Genomic DNA, 21,130 nt, shown 5'->3' with positions numbered 1-21,130 from the left:
GGAGAAAGGAATGACCACCCACTCCAGTATTCCTGCCTGGGGAATTCTGTGGACGGAGGAGCCTGGCGGGCTACAGTCAGTGGGGTTGCAAAGAGTCAGACACGACTGAGCAACTAACACCTAACGATTCAGTGTGCTGTTGAGTTGGGGAAGACCTGGGTGGAAAGAGATCCTGTGAATCTTTTCCTCTTGGTGCTCTGGGGTTTCCAGTGGGTTTTCCAGGGCAAGTGGATTCTGAGCCACTGTCTGGGCAATACATAAAACGTATACATGACGTTGTTCCTACCCACAGTGAAGTCACAGGCTTGGAGTGGAGTGGACAGAGACCAAAACACTCATACCTGGTTGTTCTGTGGCTCAGAGTAGACTCAATTTAAGAATGAGCCACCCACAGCAGTGAGGCCTCTCCAGACACATTTAGAAACTTCCCTTTCTAGAAAAATACAGTTCAGTTCAGTCACTCAGTCGTTGTCTGACTCTTTGCAACTCCATGAATTGCAGCACACCAGGCCTCCCTGTCCATCACCAACTCCCAGAGTTCACCCAAAGTCATGTCCATCAAGTCGGTGATGCCATCCAGCCATCTCATCCTCTGTCGTCCCCTTCTCCTCCTGCCCTCAATCCCTCCCAGCATCAGAGTCTTTTTCAATGAGTCAACTCTTCGCACAAGGTGGCCAAAGTATTGGAGTTTCAGCTTTAGCATCAGTCCTTCCAAAGAACACCCAGGACTGATCTCCTTTAGAATGGACTGGTTGGATCTCCTTGCAGTCCAAGAGACTCTCAAGAGTCTCCTCCAACACCACAGTTCAAAAGCATCAATTCTTCAGTGCTCAGCTTTCTTCCCAGTCCAACTCTCACATCCATACATGACCACTGGAAAAACCATAGCCTTGACTAGATGGACCTTTGTTGGCAAAGTAATGTCAAGTCCTTTCTAAATTGTCTGGCTGTATATTTTAAAATACCATTTCCTCTGTGCAGCCACTGTAAGCCAATTCTGTGACTTATGGTCCAAATGTGTCTGTGCCTGTGGCCGGGCTACTGAACTGGGTCTCTTGCAGAATGAAGAGGAGATCCTGGTGGAGTGTCGGGTGCGATTCCTGTCCTTCATGGGCGTCGGGAAGGACGTGCACACGTTTGCCTTCATCATGGATACTGGGAACCAGCACTTTGAGTGCCACGTTTTCTGGTGTGAGCCTAATGCCGGTAACGTGTCGGAGGCAGTGCAGGCTGCCTGCATGGTGAGTAAGCCCACTGTGGGGGTTCCACCCTCAGGCCCTTGCTTTTATCTGATATGCCATAAATTAGAGTAGAATTTCTGACTTAAAGGAAGCTAAGTCTAAGCTCTAAAGCAAGGCCTTGCTGTGTGACACCCTCATTCCTGAGCTGTTTGCTGTCTTAAGAGGGCAGGACACCCGGAAGCAGCAGGACTGGCTGGAGCCGAGTTCTTAGAGACTCCAGGAACGCTGAAAGCAATGACCTTCAAAACCATAAATTTGAGGATTCTCAATTCTTGAGCCCTAGTTAATTTCAGTGTGTGATCAGAAGATGCTGGTCATGTGTGAATTGGTGCCATTTTTGGAACCAAGTCAGTGATTTTGTTTAATTCAGTGTATCAAATGGTCTTTATTTTAGATAGTTGGTCTAAGTGCATTGTTCTTGTTTACTTTGTATCTATGAACTCTATTCTTTCCACAGCCCTGTTAGGTAGTTCTCTTTTATTTATAACAAAATAGAGGCTCAGAGGAAAGCACGCTACTGGGGGCACTTGCTTATTTGTTTGGGATGGGGGCAGGCCCCAGGACAGAGTTGTTAAGTGACAGAGCCTGTGTTTGCCCCCAAGTCTGGATGGAGGAGTGACCCAGAGCAGGAAGGGGTCCCTGAAAATAGCTCGTTCCTAAAGATTAAAGTGAAGGAGTAGCTGGAAGCATGCTGTTGGGGCACTTGGTCATTTGTTTGAGCAAGGGCCAGCCCCAGGGCAGCGTTGGTAAGCGACAGAGCCTGTGCTCACCCCCAAGTCTCCAGGCGGTAAAGCCAGTGCTTCTGTACCACATATATGATTTCAAATGATCCATTCCACAAATATCGTTTGAGCTCCTGTTATTCCAGCCCCTGGAAAAGTTCTAGTAAGAAGGAGGGAACTGTTCGAAGGAGGCATCCAAACCTGGGCTGCATGGTGTATTCTACAACAGCAGGTGGGGTGGGTGGAACCAGGTGGAAGGAGGTGCAGTCCATGTCACGAAGGGCCTGGGCTCTCATGCCAGGGTGTTACCTTCAGCAGAGATTGTTAAGCAAGACAGTGAATAGACCATGCTCCAAAAGAGAGAGAAGAAAACAAAGTGGAGGAGGGTTAAAAGGACGCAGCCGAGGTGGGGAGATCACCAGGGGGCCGGGGGGAGCTGCGTCTAAACCAGGAGTGGCAGTGGGACAAGAAGGGAGCAGGTGATGGAGAGTCATCTGGCTGGCGATGAGGAATGCGGAATTTGAAGCACCTGCCCGAAGGCAATGGCACCCCACTCCAGTACTCTTGCCTGGAAAATCCCACGGACCGAGGAGCCTGGTAGGCTTCAGTCCATGGGGTCGCGAAGAGTCGGACACGACTGAGCGACTTCACTTTCACTTTTCACTTTCATGCATTGGAGAAGGAAATGACAACCCACTCCAGCGTTCTTGCCTGGAGAATCCCAGGGACGGCGGAGCCTAGTGGGCTGCCGTCTATGGGGTTGCACAGAGTCGGACACGACTGAAGCGACTTAGCAGCAACAGCAGCAGCACTTCCCTTAACTCAGTCCACTGTTTGTGGGCTGGACTCTGGGAAGTTCAAGTAGGACTAAGATGTGAGTACTGTGGAGTTTGGGACTGTGGGGAGATGCAAAAACCGACGTTCTGTTATGGTGCAGAAAGTGCTCTAAGTGTAAGACTGCACCGGATGGAGTGACCTGGAGGAAGAAAGGGGCCCTGAAGAAAGGCTGCTCGTCAAGTCTGAGGTGAAGGAGTAGCTGGAAGTACGCCGTCGGGGCTCTCACTCATTTGTTTGGGATGGGGGAGAGCCACACGGTTTTGAGGCTGAGGGAAATGAGCCAGCAAAGCCGGACTGAAACGGGTGTCATATTTGTTGTTGGGCCAAGGTCTTGGTGGAAGTTGAAGATCCTGGAGCTGGGCTTAGCCTGCCGATTGGGTTAGAGTGACTTTGAGACCTGCCAGATGCCAGGAGTCCAGGAACAGGTGGAGCTGGCTGGGGCAGTGGAGGGCGTTCTCTGTTTCTTGGCAGATGAGCACGTTGCTAGGTTAAGAAGGGGAAAGGAAGGGGTGGCTGGACAGAGAGGCAGAGATGGACACCTCTGAAAGCAGAGGCCAGAGGGGAAGGCGCTCTGTGCGACTTGTTATGTGGCTTCGTCCCCACCACAGTCCTTCGTCAGAGAACAGTCTCCCCTCATGTACTGTGGGGCCAGAATTCTATCTCAAATCCACCTGCATATAAAGAACCAGGGCCCAGTGGAGGGGGACGGGGCAGTGGAGGAGTTGAGATGAACCTCCTGACTGGATATAGGGAGCTGAGATGGGATGAAGGGACTGTGTGGAGAAAATAGAAAATGGGAGAATCCAGCCAAGCAAAAATGGATGGTAACTGTTTTGTGTGTGTGTGAAATTATAAACAAATCGTAACAGATGATTTTAGTCATAAAATGAATGGCTTTTAGCCTTAATTATACATTTTCAATGCTGATGACAATTAAATAATTAGCTTTATCACTGGTTAGTTTGTTCTGATTCCAAGACTCATTGTCTCTTCTCTAGAAATAATTTCTACTCATTTACTATTTTAATTGTATGAGGGTCACCAGCTAAAGTGACTGAGCCAATCTAGTGTAAGACATTAGGGATAAACCTTTCTTTATACTCTGTATCCAGCATTTCTAACTTGGTGTCTTTCCTCTTGATTCAAATCTGCATGGTTCCCCATCTGAAATATCTATGTGTGAATGCGTGCAATCTGAAATGTCTCTGGCATTAACACATTCTGAATTTACTTGTTAGGCATGTTTTGCAGCTGAGTGGTAGAGGCCCAGTTGAAAATATTTTGATGAAAGTGAGATGGAGAGGGGTCCTCTTAATGAAATTCATCAGGCATAATTTTGACTCACACTGGATGTAACATAACTAACACTAGAAACTCCCCATCCGGTGTCCCATGTTGCCATACCTGCCGTTTATAAAACTGTGCTTTGGAAGTGTGTACTTCTGGTTGTGATGCAAACCTAGAAACATACTTTACACACAGGAGACATGATAAATTGTTTTTCATGTGACTGGGTTGAAAGGGGCTAATTTTGTAGCCTGTGGGCGATGACGGAGTATTGTGACAAGAGTCTCGCTGTAGAAAAGTTCATGCTTCTCAGAGAGAAACATCAACCTGTTTCACAGTTGTTCTGAGGAGCCTATTAATATTTAAGTAGATTTTTAAGAGTCACCTTAAAGTGCCTGGACTTTAAAGTGCTGGGAAAAATTGATGCATTTTAACCTTCTAATCTAATTTTGAAGAACTAGTTATCTTTTCATTGATTCAAAAACAGGTGGATTGTGTCTTTATATTTCTGAAGGATAGACCCTGTCCTTTGGTACCAGTGCTAAAGTATTTTTTAAAATTAATCTATTAAGATTAATGTATCCTAAAATCCTTAATATTTTTTTTTAAGTTAAAGCAGGAAACAGGAATGAGAACAAACGTTTATGAATGCCTTCTGTTTTGCTAGGCCTCTTTTAGGCATTCTGCAAGTATTTCATTGTAATACAGTCTTTTAAGGTCCCCATTCTTCACCCATTTAACAAATGAAGACAAGGAGGCTCAGAGAGATTTAATAACTTGCCTGGGGCCATACAGTTCACGCATGGTAGCACCAGATTCAAACCCTGCCCTTTCTACCACTCTGCTTCTCAATCAGCTACGAGCACCCCGCTTCACTACCTGCCTGAGGAAACAGTTCATACTCTCCCAATCCTTTTTCTTTTTCATCAGCTCATTCTTTGACTAGGAGGTGTATTAATCACAGCCTATCAATACAGAGAACTTAAAAGAGAATTTAAAACACTCTACATTAAGGAAAAAACTAATAAATTCTTGGATTCATGTTTAGGAGCTAGGTTGTGAACCTTTGGGAGTAAATATACTGACGAATTAAAATCACATTAAACAGGAAGGAATGATACTATTAACAACCATAAAACTCTTTCTGTTTTCAGTTACGATACCAGAAGTGCTTGGTAGCCAGGCCACCTTCACAGAAAGTTCGACCGCCTCCCCCGCCAGCAGACTCTGTGACCAGAAGAGTCACAACCAATGTAAAACGAGGGGTCTTATCCCTCATTGACACTTTGAAACAGAAACGCCCCGTCACAGAAACGCCATAGCTGCATATGTGAAAGGACTCTGTACTATTCACTGAAGGTTGAATAGCTACACTAAAGAAGAGGCGCTGATCTCTGGCCTTCCATTCAGTTGCTGATGCTTTGTCTTCAGAGAATTTATCCTTAACCAAACAGTGTTAGACAAGCATGTTCTCTCGTCTTGCCACCATCGTGTGATATGAAAAGAAGCATGACTAATTTTTTTTGCTGTTGGTAAGTTACATCATGAGCAGTGGAAGGTCCTTTTCTTATTGTAAATATCGTAAACATTGCATAATTTCACACACACACACACACACACACACACACACACACACACACACACACACACACACGGGGAAGAACGTGGCCACATCCCTCCCAGGGAAGATGCTGACTCCTTGGAGTGAATGACACCTGAGTTAGTTTCACTGTCTTCTTGACTGGATCTGTCACAAGCAACTTTTAAGTCCTACAGCACTTTGCTCTGTTTTCAGCATTGGATTAGACACTGCATACTGGATACCACTGACTTGCTATAAAAATTGGATGACAAATTTTTGTTTTAGTTTTTCATAAAATTGAACCTTTGGTTGACAAGACTGGCTGTTGGCATCAGAATAGAAACCAACTGGCAGCTTTCCTTGACGAGCTTCTTGACACATGGACACCATTTCATGTCTACAGCTGTTTGTGGGATATTGGGGGAAAAAAGTGAAACTTCACAATTGAAAAACTAAATTTCAGAAATTAAAATCAAACAAAAATAGCCTTTCTGTTTAGGTGGTTTTCAAACTGATTAAGAAAAAGAGATGTGCAAAATCAGGATGCATTTTGGGTGGGACATTATTTCAAACTTCTGCCTTATATTGTACAATGCAGCTACAGAATTATAGTTCACTATGGCCATTCTCTACGTAAACATTAAAACGAAATATTCCTCATAAGCCTTTCATCCTTAATTTGATAATTAGCCAGTATGCAATTTGGAGTTGAGGAAATGCCATTTTCTATTTCAGATCTCCACCACCATGTCATGTTGCAGTCCCCATTCTAGGTAAACGTTCTGCTAGGACTCTACATCCAGCTCAGTCTTACCCTAATGCTTTTTGCCCAGAAAGCTGTCTGTCCATCATGTATTGTCCATGGCAACAAACTGCGTTAAATTGAACCTTTCTGCGTTTATGTGTTCAATATTAAAATTTGTTGAACTTTAGATGTATTTTTAAATTTATATTTTTTTCCATTTATCGTCAAGATTTAAGAATTTCTTATCAGAGCAAAATATACATAGGAACAATGTACTATTTAACAGGTTTCCCAAAAATAGCACTTTCCTCCTTCTTTATCAATAGACAAGAGACTTAGCTGTAAAGATACACAGATTTAGACTCTTGTTGATACTGTTTAAAAGAAGTTGCTAAGAAGCTAAATCTAAACATGTTTTGTTTACTTTTCAGTGATAAAATTATCATTTTATAGCATCATCCAGTTATAAAAGCAATGCTTTATGTTTATCTATTGCTATGTACTTGTCAGAATGGTTTCCACATTTTTATCATCACATTTTGAGCCTTATGAGGTAGAGAAGGTAATAATTTGAGAAATTTAAAAAATATGAATTAAAGGGGCTCAACCACCTAGCCTAAGACCTCAGGAAAGTGAGTGAGAAAGCCAGGACTAGAACTCATCATGCATCTCAGCTCCCAGTTATTAAAGTTACGCTGCTTCCACGCAAGTCAGGGGGAGTCTTTGCAAACTTACTCTGAACATATCCAATTATTGTCAAGCAGTCTTAAGATTCCCTGTATAAGCAGGGAAGTATGGCCAAATTACTTGTGCAGTAGAATTAAGTATGAAACCAGTGCCCTCTCTCAGTCCAGGACTGTCTTCCTGCATCGTGCCTCAGATGTGTTGTAAAGACAGGATTCTATGTGCAGCACAACCTGTTCAACCCACAGACTATCCAGAGATGGTGTTACATGTGGTAGAAATACTCCTAATTCACGATACTTAGCCACCAGAGAACACGATGGAATGAGCAGGTGGCCGCCTGCCTCTGTTCCCTCTCAGAACTCTGGAGTTGTTTGCTCGCACCCTAGAGCTATGGCAAAAAGGATGCCACTCTCACCAGCCCAGATACTATTCTGTGGAAGTTATCAATAACATCCTAAGAAATTACTTCATTAAAGAAATCCTTACTGTGCCCTTCAGGATTCAATCATGATGATTTTTCATCTTGACCTCCGCAGTGAAACATTTTAGTGTGATAAACTTCAAAATTCTTAACTAGTGAGCCACTTTTATATTGGAAATCTCTACCAGAACCACATTCATTTTTAAGGCATACGTTTGTTTTCAGGATCAAGAATACTGAGCTAGCTTTAAATAGCAAACTGATTTATATATGCAATTATAGGATGCATTAAGATGAATGATAGCCTTTACATACTGAAAACTTTACTGCAGATATTTTGTTTTAAAGATAGCTTTGCATAGTAAATGCAATTACTTTTGTAAAACTAATTATGTTAAGCCGTATGTTCAGACACTTTCTGCCATGGCCAAAAAGTATGTATGAAAGTGTGTGTGTATTTGCTGTGAAAGGATGCCAGTGTTTTATCTGATATTGTAGTGACACTTCAGTTATCTATGCATTCTTTGTATCTGTGATTCTGTAAACAGGCAGCCATGTTCACTATGCCTTGTATGTCTTCTCATTTTTTTAATTAACCTGTTAAATACAGCTTAAAATATTTTTATTTTATTTATTCTATTTTTACTGAAATATACTGCATTATTGTGTTCAATGTATTATTATCTTTACTGGATATTATCTCTCAATGTATCCAGGTCTCAGTAATCTCAGTGAACTATACATTGCCTCAAAGGTGGTTTTGTAATGATTTGTAGTCACATTTTTATTGGAATATGTAGAAGAAACGGCAGAATACCTACAAGTTTCTTTTTATTTTTTAAAAGCAGCTAGATAGACGCATACTTGCCACCTCATATGTGTGCTCCTTGGCCACATCAAGGGCAACAACCAACATGCCTATGGCTAAACATTTTACTTTGCAAACTTAAAGCACTGCTTGGTGCTTCATTTTTATATCCTTCACAACACGTGTGAACTCATCTAGAGACACATACATGTCCTCATTCCCTTTGTTTCCACCTGAATATATGATCAACCATAGCTAATTGGGACCACTGTTTATTGTTTATGTCTGTCTTACTGCATGAAGCAACATTAGACCCATTCTCATTAAAATAAGTTCTTGGTGATAAACTGTTGGCACTGCTACTTTTTTAAAAATGCCACTTTTATGATTTTATGATGAACATTTATACAAGTCTACACAAGGTAATTTACTAGAAGTCCTAAGTCTGTCTTCCTTTTCTTACATGACACACTCACTTCATAAGCATTGCAACACAAATTAAAGATTTCATTAACAATCTGAAAAACATTTCCCTAACTGATATTAGCACAGCTTAACTAGTAAAAGCATTAGCTCTCTAGTTTGCCAGACTTACTCCACCCAATACACAGCTAACATGTGTTACACAGCCTGTAAAATGAAGTTTAATTTATTTCAGCTTCAGAGAAAAGATACTACACACATTTATCAGTGAGAGCACTCCCTGCCATCCAGAGCAGCTTGTTTATCCCAAAAGAACATTTGGTTTTGCTTTTGGCCCCTTCTGCTGTTGACCACTTTTACACATTTAAATGTAATATGTTGTGAGAATAAACTTAGCTGCGTAAAATGTTTGGCTCATTTATCTGACATCAGTTATACATATCCAGGCATAGCGATAAAAATCTCCACGCCAGTCATTTTATTTTCAAATTATTCTTAAAACCATTTTAGTAATGTAAGATTTTGCTTTGATTAGCTGTTGTGTATTTCTACCTGGGAAGAACTAGAAAGTAACTTTAAATTTTGAGTAGCTCATCACACTGTCCTTATTTGTTGCTCAGGAAGGACATCTGGCATTTTGGACGTAGAGGCCTGTTTAGTCACCAACCTGATGCTCGTGTATGCACTCTTTCTCGTGTTAAGAGAGTCCATTTTTACTTTAAGACCGTGATGTCAAAGAATCAAAGAGTTGTACAGGCACTAAATCCAAAAGGAAAAGTAACTGGAAAAACAGTATTTGAATCTGGTTTAACTGTTAGGCATATGGAAGAAGATAAATGAAATTTAAAGTGTATAGCCTTTTTTTTGTTGTTGTTGTTCATCTTGTATTTCCTTTTTTTCTCAAAGGTAGTTACTCTTCAAAGAGCAAAATTTCAATTGGTTTCACGTATTATACAGAGGTAAATAATTACAGGTTAAAAATCTGAATTTGCTATTGGGATTTCTAAATACCAGTAATTTCATTATTTTAGTTTTTGCAGCATTTTTCTCTTAAGCTGAAGAAAGAAAAATGTGAGTGTAATCAGTATTTTTCACTAGAATTCTAGCATATTGTTTTTATCCAAAGTATTTTTCCCTTTTTACTCTACCAAAATATTTAAACACTTGATCATGTCCTTCTTAGAAGATTCTCAAAGAAGAAAACCACAGACTTAATGAAGGAATTGTTTAATACAGAATCTCCATATACTTATAAAGAGAAAAATAATTTATAACAAGATTCATGTTATGAGATACTGAAGTTAAGTGGCTAAAGTTGTGACATGACATGAACTATACACTGCTATAGAGATGAGAAAAATATCCTGAACAACTCCATAATAGGGTGAGTTTTCTTCTTATAACTTATCACAGAAAGTAAAAATCTTGGACCTGCTACTTCTGGCCAGTGGAGTGCTCTTCAGCCTGGGGCAGAGGGGTGAGGGCAGGAAAGGGATAAAAGATTCCCGGGATAAAATATCAGGTCTTTACTGAACAAAGGTCAGTTCAGCTGCACTTGGCCTCCAGTTTTTGATTTTTGAAATTAGTAAAATAAGCTGAGCATTTAAAACATTTCCATAGTTTTTAAGTCATAGTTAACATGAAAATTCTTTGGGGATTTAAAAAATATGTCCGGTTCAAGTATAAAAAGTCATGTTTCACTGACATGCATTAATGATGATAAGTGTAAATCTTCAGCTAAAGAAATTTATTACTACTAAATGAAATCCACCATCTTTATCCTCACTTCAAGTGAGGAAATTAGAGCTGAAATGAATACTAGAGCTGAAACAGACCTAAATATTCATCTTGAAGAAGATAATATTCTCCTAAAATTGTGACATCTGAATTGAAATTTAAGAATTTATATAACACTATTCAACACAACTGGATTCTGCAAATAGAACTTTAAATTCAAACTTTGTAAATGTGTCTGTGAACATGTTCTTAAACAGCAGGATTTATGGTTGTAACTTACTTGATTTAATGTCAATTTCTGTTGCCATGATGAAAAAAAGTCAATAGAACCAGAAATAATAACCATAACCAATTCTTGGAAGGCAATTGATAATACAGTCAAGATGAACTGACTTTTAATATAATTAAAATAGTGCTACAATATATTTTAATTGAGCAACAGAAATGATTTACCAGGGCTTCACTACTTTGTGCCGTTTGAAATAACTGTTTTCACCTGATCTTTGAATAGACCCAGAAATTTGTATACATTTCTTGAACAATAGGTGTGTCACTTACATTCAACATTTTGACGTTGCCCTCAGAATTACTACTTAGAAATTTGCTTATAGTCTTTTTTGTTTGTTTTTTTAACAACAGTATTTGGCCTAACTAGTCGGAAGGGAGAGCTTATGTTCACTGTGCTTAGGATCCTGGAAGCTCTTCCAGTGAGAAAGTTTTCACTCTGAATGGACATATGAACTAAAACATTGGACCTTTCTGTTTTTCCTATTTCTACTCAACCTCAACCACATTACAAAAGATCAACCTTGATAGTGATTGGAATGTTTAAACTACAGCTGACTTGGTACTGAAGAGTGATCTAAGGTCTGTGCAAGAGCATCTTTTCCACACTTATGCTTGCTAATAAACGCCTCAAAAATTAACTTTGAAAACAAGTCTGTTACAAGGCACACACTGTTTCCCTTGTGGAAAAATTGTTGCAGCTTTAAAACCAGTGTTGTAAGTCCAGACTGGAAGTTATCAAGAGTGAAAACAGTACTTACAGCTGTCTAACCTGCAGACTCTGGGGGAAAAAAAAAAATCTACTGACCCTGTAGAAAAAATGCAAGACACTCACAGCTATGGTCGAGGATGCCTGGATAGAGAGGAAGGTAAGTTTTCTTTAGATTTTTCCCCTCTTCTGGGTATTGATGGTGTGGAAAGATAGCCAGGCAAGACAGTCTTGGGCCCAACCCAACGATAGTAAAAATGTGGAGCTGGTATGTGAGGTCTGATCCCTTGGGGACTGGGAAACGGCAACATGACTGGAGGCAAAGCAATCTCTATGGGTTTCAGTGCAATCATTCTGTCTTCTGGCCGAGGTCTCACAAAGTTTGTTGGCCGTTCATATGGTCTGGCAGATGTGTTCTTCATAATTGTAGGCACTAAAGGATTGGTGGTGGACTTGCTGGGTTTTCTTCCCTGTGAGGAAGAACCCACTTGATTTGTATTTTTCCGTGGAAGAGATGTGTTTGTTGTTAATGTCTCCGACTGATTAGCATTCGCATTAGTTTCTCGACTCAGGAACTCAGCAATTTTCATTTGGATGCTGCTGTTATCAGCAATGGAAGATTTTGGCAATGACATTTTTTGTTTCTTCTTCTTCTTCTCCCGTTTTGAAGATTTACCCAACTCAATCCCCTCCAGTAGACCCTTTGCTGCTGCACGGGCCAAAACATCTTTCACAGACACTGTCTCAGATGGGTCCCGCTATAATTAAAGAAGCAGTTAGTAAATGTGGGAGTTAACTGTTACCATGTATATCACAAATACTTATCAGTGTTTCAGTAAAGATAAAAGAGTATCATTATTATACTTAAAGAAACAGTTTTTAGGCTTCAGTCCCTACTATATCCCATAAGCTTCAGGAAATTACTTTCATTGTACTCAGACCTCCCCATTTGTGAACCTGATAGAAAGAAAGAAAGGGAAAAAAAAAACAAACCAGAATTACGGAGCTTATTTTTTATCTGTGAGCTAAAATGAACTAGATGTTGACAAGTGCTTAGAGAGGTGGGTGTAGACAGTAAGCAAGGAAAGAACACTCAGGAGAAGCATAAATAAAAATAAGGATTTTGGCCACACAGTAATAATTCTTTTTCATGCCCTTTATGTATTTATGAAATAAGCAAAACATTATGAACTGTTCATAAAAGTTCCTAGGTTCCTTGTATGAAGCTTTGTTGTTTCTTAATCCCTAAGTATGAAATGGATTGGGATTTTATCCTTACCTCCCTTGTTAGAACAGAAAGAAAACAACCATTGGTAATTTCAGATGGTTCCATTCTAAAAAATTTGTCAGTAGACAAATGTATTTCCTTTAAGGAGCACAGTGGAAGGACAGGGGGACTAAGCCTGCAATAGATAACAGCAAATAATTAATAGTTAGAATGTTTTATTTGCCAATCAGGGGAGACAGTAAATTGCAACAAAGCATGCATGCATGCACCAACTGTTTAAACAAAAATTCCAAATAATAAAATGTCAAGGGAAGCAATCAAAATGGCAGAGTACAGCATGATGTGAGCCAACCTCCTCTCACAACTATGCAAACTATATATATATATATATATATGGAATGATTCGCACAGAATATCTACTGAACACTGGCGAAGACCTCAGACATCTGAAAGGGCAATAAAATATCTACATAACCAAGGAGGACAGAAGCAAAAAGAGGGAGAAAAGGATCAAAACGGAACCTGTGCCCCTGGGAGGGAACTATACAAGAGGAAAGGTTCCAGCACCCTGTGAAGTCCCTTCACCAGTAAGGAGAGCCACTGGGACAGAGAGGGCACTTGCTCAGAGGAGAGCGCAGAACCTGTCTGCAGCAGGCAGAATAGAGAGAGACCTGTACAGATGGTCAGTGCCTCAGCTGTGCACTCCCCAGCCTGAGACACACATCTACTGGTGCAAGTAGCGACTGGGAACTGAAGCTCAGGCTTCAGAGGGCCAGTCTGGGGAGAGGACCAGGGTTGACTGTGCAGAAACAGCCTGAAGGGGCTGGATTCTCATGCAACTGCAGCCAACTGTGTATGCAGAGAAAACCTGAACCCACCATACTGGTGATAAGTGCCATTGTTGAGGGCATGTGAAGGGAGGGGCGGAACCTGTCATAGCAGCCTCCTTCCCTGCACACACACTCCAAGACAATAGGACACAGGCTACATGAGTTCCAGGAGCAGGCACCAATCACTGCATGTGAGCGCCAGGAACTGGCATGAGCCATTGACAGTATCACAAGTTCCAGGGGCACGAGCAAGCTCCCTCTGAGAGCTCTGGGAGTGGGCACTAGGTGTTACTCAGAGAGAATGCCAGCAACTGCATCTGCACACACTCTATCAATCAATGGGATAATGGATAGCACACATTGAGGAAAGAGGCAGCAGGCATTCATAATGAAAACAACCCTCACACAAAAAATACTAAACCCACACAAGCTACACAGGGCTGTTCCCACATATAAACAGCCCTCTAAGTCCACAGAAGATAATTCCTAAAAGGGAAAATATGCAACCTAGAATACTATACCCAGCAAGATTATCCTTTAGAACAGAAGAAGAGATAAAGAACTTCTCAGACAAGCAAAAACTAAAAGAATACAGTAATACTAAACCTATCCTAAGTAATGTTGAAAGGTTTTCACAATAGAATAAGAGCAAGAATTTGTAAAAAAGAAAAAAAAGAAAACCATAACTGGACAGTAAGTCACATAAGCCAGCAAAAAGATAAACATGAAGATGTAAAAGAATCAAAACACATTTAAATCATAAAATGTTGGGGAGGAGAGTAAGAAAATGTAGATTTTTTTTTTAGAACGTGTTTGAGCCTGTATTACTATCAGTCTAAAGCAAGTTGATAAAGGGATAAACATCCTTGAAAAACAGAATAACCACAAGTCAAAAACATACAACAGATTTACAAAAGCCAAAAGAAGAGAACACAAACATAAAAGGAAATCATCAAATCACAAAAAGAAAAACAAAAGGAAAAAGTAACAAGAAATACAGAATCAACTGGAAAACAAGGTTTAAAATGGTAATAAACATATATCAATAATTACCTTCAATGTCAATGGCCTAATTGCTCCAAACGAAAGACAGAGTGGCAGACTGGATATTTTTAAAAAGCCTACAATATGCTGCCTTCAAGAGCCCCACTTTAGGACAGACAACACACAGATTCAAAATGAGGGGGATGGAAAAAGATTTAATGCAAACAGAAATGACAAGTGGGGGTTGCAATAACCAAATAAGACAAAATAAACTTGAAAACAAAGGCCAAAAAGAGATACATAATAATAAAAGAATCAATATAAGAAGAGGTTTTTACACTCATCAACATACATGTACCTAATATTATAATTGTTCAGTTGCTAAGTTGCAGCCAACTCTTTTGTGACCCCCATGGACTGTAGCCCGCCATGCTCCTCTGTCCATGAGGCTTCCAAGGCAAGAATACTGGAGTGGGTTGCCATCTCCTTCTCCAAGGGATCTTCCCGACCCAAGGATTAAACCCACATCTCCTGCATTGGCAGGCAGATTCTTTACCACTGAGCCACCAGGGAAGCCCTGCACATAATGTAGGAGCACCCAAATATATAAAACAAGTGCTAACAGACATAAAAGGAGAAGCTGATGAGAATACAATAATAGTAGGGGATTTAACATCCCATTCACAGCAATGGACATATCTTCTGGACAGAAAATCAATAAGGTAACAGATCCTAAATGATAAAAGAACAGTTAAGAATGCACAGCCAACATTCTCTAGGGATGATCTCATACTGGGGCACAAAACAAGTCTCTGAATTTAAGAGTATAGAAATTATCTCAAGCAACTTTTCTGACCATATTGTCATGAAGCTAGAGACCAATCACAGAAAAAGAAATGAAAAAAAAAAATGACCACATGGAGACAAAATATGGTATCTTAATAATCAGTGGGTGAATGATGAAATCAAAAAGGAAATTTTAAAATACCTTGAGACAAATGACAATGAAATCACAACAAAATTTATGGGATGCAGCAAAAGCAGTTCTTAGAGGGAAGTTCATAGTGATAAAAGCCTTCCTCAAGAAACAAGAAACATCTAAAACAACTTAACCTACTACCTAAGAGAATTAGAAAAAGAAGAACAAACAAAACCTAACATCAGCAGAAGGAAGGAAATAATAAAAATCACAATGGAAGTAAATACAGATGGCGATTCCTTAAAAAACTAAAAATAGAGCTACCATATAATCCAGCAATTCCACGCCTGGGTATATATCTTGAAAAAGATGAAAACTCTAATTCAAAAAGATACATGTACCCCAATGTCCATAACATCACTATTTACAATAGACAAGACATGGATACAACCCAAGTGCCCATCAACAGATAATTGGCTTAAGAAGATGTGATGCTATATACATATATAATGGAATATTAGCCATAAAAAGAATGAAATATTTCCATTTGCAGCAACATGGGTAGACCTACTAGAGAATATTATACTTAGTGAAGTCAGACAGAGAAAGGCAAATACTATATAACTTAAATGTAGAACCTAAAAATAATACAAATGAATCTATATACAAAATAGAAAGACTCACAGACATAGAAAACAAACTTATGGTTACCAATGGGAAAAGGGAGAGGAGGAAGGGGCAAATCAGGAATATGAGATTCACAGATCTAAACTATAATACATAAAAATAGATAAGCAACAGGATTTACTGTATAGTAGGTACAGGGAGCTGTATTCAATATCTTGTAACGATGGAAATATATATATAAATACATAATAAATATAATGGAAAATGATCTGAAAATATATATATTCAATTATATATACACATGTGAGCTTTCCAGGTGATCACATGGTAAAGAATCCGCCTGCAATGCAGGAGACCCAGATTCAATCCCTGGGTCTAGAAGACTCCCTTGGAGAAGAAAATGGCAACCCACTCCAGTATTCTTGCCTGGAGAATTCCATGCACAGAGCAGCCTGGCGGGCTACAGTCCATGGGGTTGCAAAGAGTCAGACAGGACTGAGTGACTAAGCATGCATAGATATACATAAATATATTTCAGTTATATATAACTGAATGATGTTATGATATACCTGAAATTAATATAATATTGTAAATCAACTATACTTCAACTTAAAGAAAAAAAAATCTAATGAAATACAATACATACAGATTTTCCTCTATTTTTGCCATATTCTTAGAAATATCATTCCTGACAGCCAAATCACTCACACTGATGAATGTGGTTATATTGTGCAATAATTCTCTTTGCTACTAGATGGTGATTTAGTTTGTGCTGTGTTAAGAAGCTGGCAGAAATAAGGTTGGCTGTTAACTACCAACAAGAATTATTAAGGAAGTAAAGAAAGAAGGGAAATATAGATGTGGTTAACATGTCCGCCTGTGAATTGGCAAAGGGAAAACATCAAATTAATAGGAGGGAGCAAACCATATACCTATTAAGATCCTACTATAAGAATTACAGGGACATCCCTGGTAGTCCAGTGGTTAAGAATCTGCCTTGGAGTGCAGGGGATGCAGGTTCGATCCCTGGTTGGGGAAGTAAGATCCCACATGCCTTGGAGCAACTAAGCCCACACCGCAACTACTGAGTCCAACACAGCCAAAGAAATAAATAACTTAAAAAAAAAGAATTACAGGAAAAGTTCAGAACAAGGGAAATAAGTTAAAAATTGGAGATTTTAAAATACCTTATTAATTGTCACAGTCTTAAAGAACTAACTGGTGTCATATATTATTAATAGACATACTCCTTATCTTGATGTCCAGGGTTTGGATGGAGTATTACAGTTTTTCTTCTCTACCCCTAGTTTAATATATCATTTTACCCCAAAGCTATTATGGTTATTCAGGCTATTTTTATTTCAATCCTTGTGGGTGCCAAAGGCTAAACAGGTCTAAGAAACATATATTTTCAGATAATAAACATCCAATTTTCTTGCTACTTTCTAAGGTTATTTTATACTTTCATTCTATTGAAACATGTATCTAAGACTCAGGATATAAAGTTTATATTCAGTTTACCCAGAAATCAATCAAGTCGAAGCCCAAATGCCTTTAACCTTATTTAACAATAATAATAACAGCAACAAAACAAATCTTTTAGTGTACAATACAATTCACATACTAAGCCATTACAAAGCTTTTACAGAATCTACTTTAAAGTTGTAAGAAGTTAGGCTATTTGGTCGTATTAAAATCCAATAAAAAAGAAATGAAATGCCTTCTAACTTAGAAAATCGTAATTTTTCACTTTCAAAGATATTTAGTTGAGTTGTTTAGAAGAATTCTTTCTTTCTTACCTATAAGGTTGTACTTTAATCCCGTGGTCTTGAAATTCCAGTGCTTTCTTAACAATAGCTTCATTTTCCTCTGGATAAACTGAACATGTGCAATACACAATAGCTTGAGCTCTAGTAACTATATTTAAAGAAGATGGAAATAATATAATGACTCCATTAACAATCGTGAACAAATCTCGTGTTTTCAGTGCTGGTGTGGTTCAGTCACTAAGTTGTGTCCAACTTTTGTGACCTCATTGTGACCTGCCAGGCTCCTCTGTCCATGGAACTCTCTGGGCAAGAATACTGGAGTGGGTTGCCATTTCCTCTCCAGGGGATTTTCCTGACCCAGGGATCAAACCTGGATCTCCTGCGTTGCAGGCAGATTCTTTACCAACTGAGGTACAAGGGAAGCCCAGATGTCTGTACTAATACCCCATGGTTTTGATGGGAATGATGTCTACAGATGCTTGCATGGCTCCCCTTTAAAGCATGTATTAGTAATATAGTCTGGCCAATAAATGAAGTAAATATAACTGGATCATATAGAAATTGAAAATCCAATCCACGTGACCAACCTTATTACAAACACAAGCAAATAAATACTGCAGATTACCATAGCTTGACACTTTAGCCATTCTTCCAAAAGCCATATCACATAACTAGTTAAAAGGACTCTAGAGACAGACTTAGGTGTTAATCCCAGTTCTGTTATTTACTGATTTATGAACCTGGGAAGTTACTTACCTCTCTAATTCCTCAACTCTAAAGTGAGGTAATATTACTACTCACTCACTCACGTATTCACATTTACCAAGCACGTACTACATGCTAAGCACTGTTCTTACTATTCAATACATACACAGAAAAAACCCTGCCCCAGGGAGCTTATTTTCTATGTTTCATTGACATAAGACATAAACAGGGCTTCCCTGGTGACTCAGTGGTAAAGAATCCACCTGCCAATGCAGAAGACATGGGTTCCACCCTGGTCCAGGAAGATCTCACTTGCCGTGGAGCAACTAAGCCCATGAGTCTAACCTGAGCTCTAATGCCCATGGGTTGCAGCTACTGAACCCACAAACTGCAGCTACTAAACACATGTGCTACAACTACTGAAGCCCGTGTGCCTAGGCCCCTACTTCACAACAAGAGAATCCACTGCAATGAGAAGCCTGTGCACCACAATTAGAGAGTAGCTCCTGCTCTCTGCAACTACAGAAAAGCCTGCACAGCAATGGAGACCCAGCACAGTAAAAGATAATAAATAATTTTGAAAAAACATAAATAAATAAGAAATTTTGGAATTCCTGACTGGTCCAGTGGTTAGGACATAGCACCCTCACTGCCAGGGGCCCAGTTCTTAGTTCCCATGAGGGAAAGAAGATCCTGCAAGCTGCGCAGTGAGACCCCCCACCTAAAACTGAAGCATTAGGAGGTGACAGATGCTATAGAGAAAATCAAAGCAGATATGAAGGATGGTTAATTTCAAGAGATTATCTTGCCATTTTAAACAGAGTAATCATAGAAAGAATTTTTAAAATGTATTATCAGCTCCCTAATCTTCCAACCAACTCATTTCATTGATCATATACATACTATCATATTCAAAATAGTATCTACTAATAGCATCAGTTAAAAGGACAGAACTCCTCTGTATTTTTCTATTTTGCCTTATTTCTACTTCATATATGCTATATCTTTATATATTAAATCATCTATACCCTATACTAACCTTTGAGCCTTTGGAGGTCAGTATTTATCCAAACTCATATTCTTAACAACTGGCTTAATACCTGACCCAGAGTAGACATTTGATAAACATGCACTAAGTTAATAAAAGTTAATGTAATTTCTCAGAGACTTCTAGATTTCCATATCTAAGTGTGAAAGGGCATTGGTATTCAAAATCTAAATGGTACTCAAAATCTAAAGGTAGGGATTGAAGCAATAATATAAATACTTAAATGGCCTTGTTACTCAGACTTTAAGAGATCTAGGCTTTATCTTTAGTTCATTTATTTTCTTTTTAGTATTAAAAAAATTAAGAGTTTGATGAAAGTTGGGATTATAGAAGAGTTGTTAGGGCGATACAAAACAGGAAAATTACACCAAAAAGCCAAAGAAGAGAAACAGAGAAGATGGAATTATACAACTGATGTACATAATTATCTCATTTCAGCATTAAGAAACTGATCGTTCTTCTTGCTAACCTATATTTAAAATGATAGTAAAGCATATATTTTTGAGACTTAGATTGGTGAAAATAAATATTTTGTTATTTTAAGGAGCTATGACTAAGGGTTCTGGGAAATCCACTTATGGTTCACACATCATTGCCTGAATATGATCAATGAAGTATTAATGTTTCTAAGATTCACAACATATTTTCAGGTTGTGCTGATAACAAACTTACATTTCATGGCATGTGTTAGTTGTTCATATTGCTGCTGAGCAAGAACATGAAGTTTATCTTCTGACGGGCCTCCTTGAGAGAAATCCTTAAGTAATTCTGTATCTAAAAACAAACATGCTTTTAAATATATCACTATTAGATTTTTCATATATTGCTGTGATCACATTATTTAATATTTTAATCATTTTCCCTATTAATGAGTTTTCATAGAAAATATTTATTAAAAATACAGTATTATAAAAATGCTGACTTAAAATTTTAAAATCTGAATTGATAATTTTGCTTAGCTTTAATATTACTTTTCCTTTATTCTCCAAATTCTTATCATAGAGTTATCTAACCAGCCAAAATAAGCCACTCAAGCACAAAAGATAGAATGCAGTCAGCCTGAGTATGAATAAAGGGAAAAAAGATTTATTTTCCAAGGCAGAAAATGATGGGCTATAGTCAGATCTGAGTAAGAAAGAATACAGTTAAAAACATTAGCTTACTAAAAGAAAACTTGGAAGAAAAAACTTCAGGGAAGCAACTGTATGTCTTCATAATAGATAAAAAAACAATGGATCAAGAAATTCTTACAGTAATTTTTTTAAATTTCTAAAATTATTTTTAACATATTTCTTGATAATATTAACTAAGATATATTGACCACTACTCTATATAGATTATTTTATTCAACAACCCCTTGAAGCATTATTATCCCTCTTAACACTGAGAAAATTCTTCAAGCATACATTAAATAACTTGTCTAAGGTCATACAGCTACTAGATCAAAACCAGGTTCTAGCCTGGCAATCAGACCAAACTTCTAAGCCCTGTTTTATTCTGCCTCTCAGTAACTCCCTGGAATATGTGCTAAGTCAC

General features: G+C 38.8%; 2 protein-coding genes across 3 annotated transcripts in view; one reads left to right on the top strand and one right to left on the bottom strand.

Annotated features, from left to right (window-relative positions):
* The window catches only part of APBB2 (amyloid beta precursor protein binding family B member 2), a 188,435-nt gene extending 179,310 nt beyond the window's left edge, over positions 1-9,125 (top strand). For both annotated transcript variants that reach the window (XM_068974803.1, XM_068974802.1), the window contains exons 12-13: positions 1,062-1,241; positions 5,242-9,125. In XM_068974803.1, the coding sequence (XP_068830904.1) occupies positions 1,062-1,241; positions 5,242-5,409 (348 nt within the window). In that variant the 3' untranslated portion in view covers positions 5,410-9,125. The remainder of the gene's footprint in view (positions 1-1,061; positions 1,242-5,241) is intronic.
* A 3,089-nt stretch (positions 9,126-12,214) lies between these two features.
* Positions 12,215-21,130, bottom strand: part of NSUN7 (NOP2/Sun RNA methyltransferase family member 7) — a 45,750-nt gene continuing 36,834 nt past the window's right edge. Inside the window, exons 8-10 of the mRNA XM_068975622.1 lie at positions 20,267-20,368; positions 17,872-17,989; positions 12,215-12,242 (exon numbers count right to left, since the gene is read on the bottom strand). Coding sequence (XP_068831723.1) covers positions 12,215-12,242; positions 17,872-17,989; positions 20,267-20,368 — 248 coding nt within the window. The remainder of the gene's footprint in view (positions 12,243-17,871; positions 17,990-20,266; positions 20,369-21,130) is intronic.

The sequence above is a fragment of the Capricornis sumatraensis genome, chromosome 7 (genome assembly GCF_032405125.1).
Source record: "Capricornis sumatraensis isolate serow.1 chromosome 7, serow.2, whole genome shotgun sequence".
In the NCBI taxonomy this organism is placed as follows: Eukaryota; Metazoa; Chordata; class Mammalia; order Artiodactyla; family Bovidae; genus Capricornis; species Capricornis sumatraensis.
This window is presented reverse-complemented; position numbering and strand designations above follow the sequence as displayed.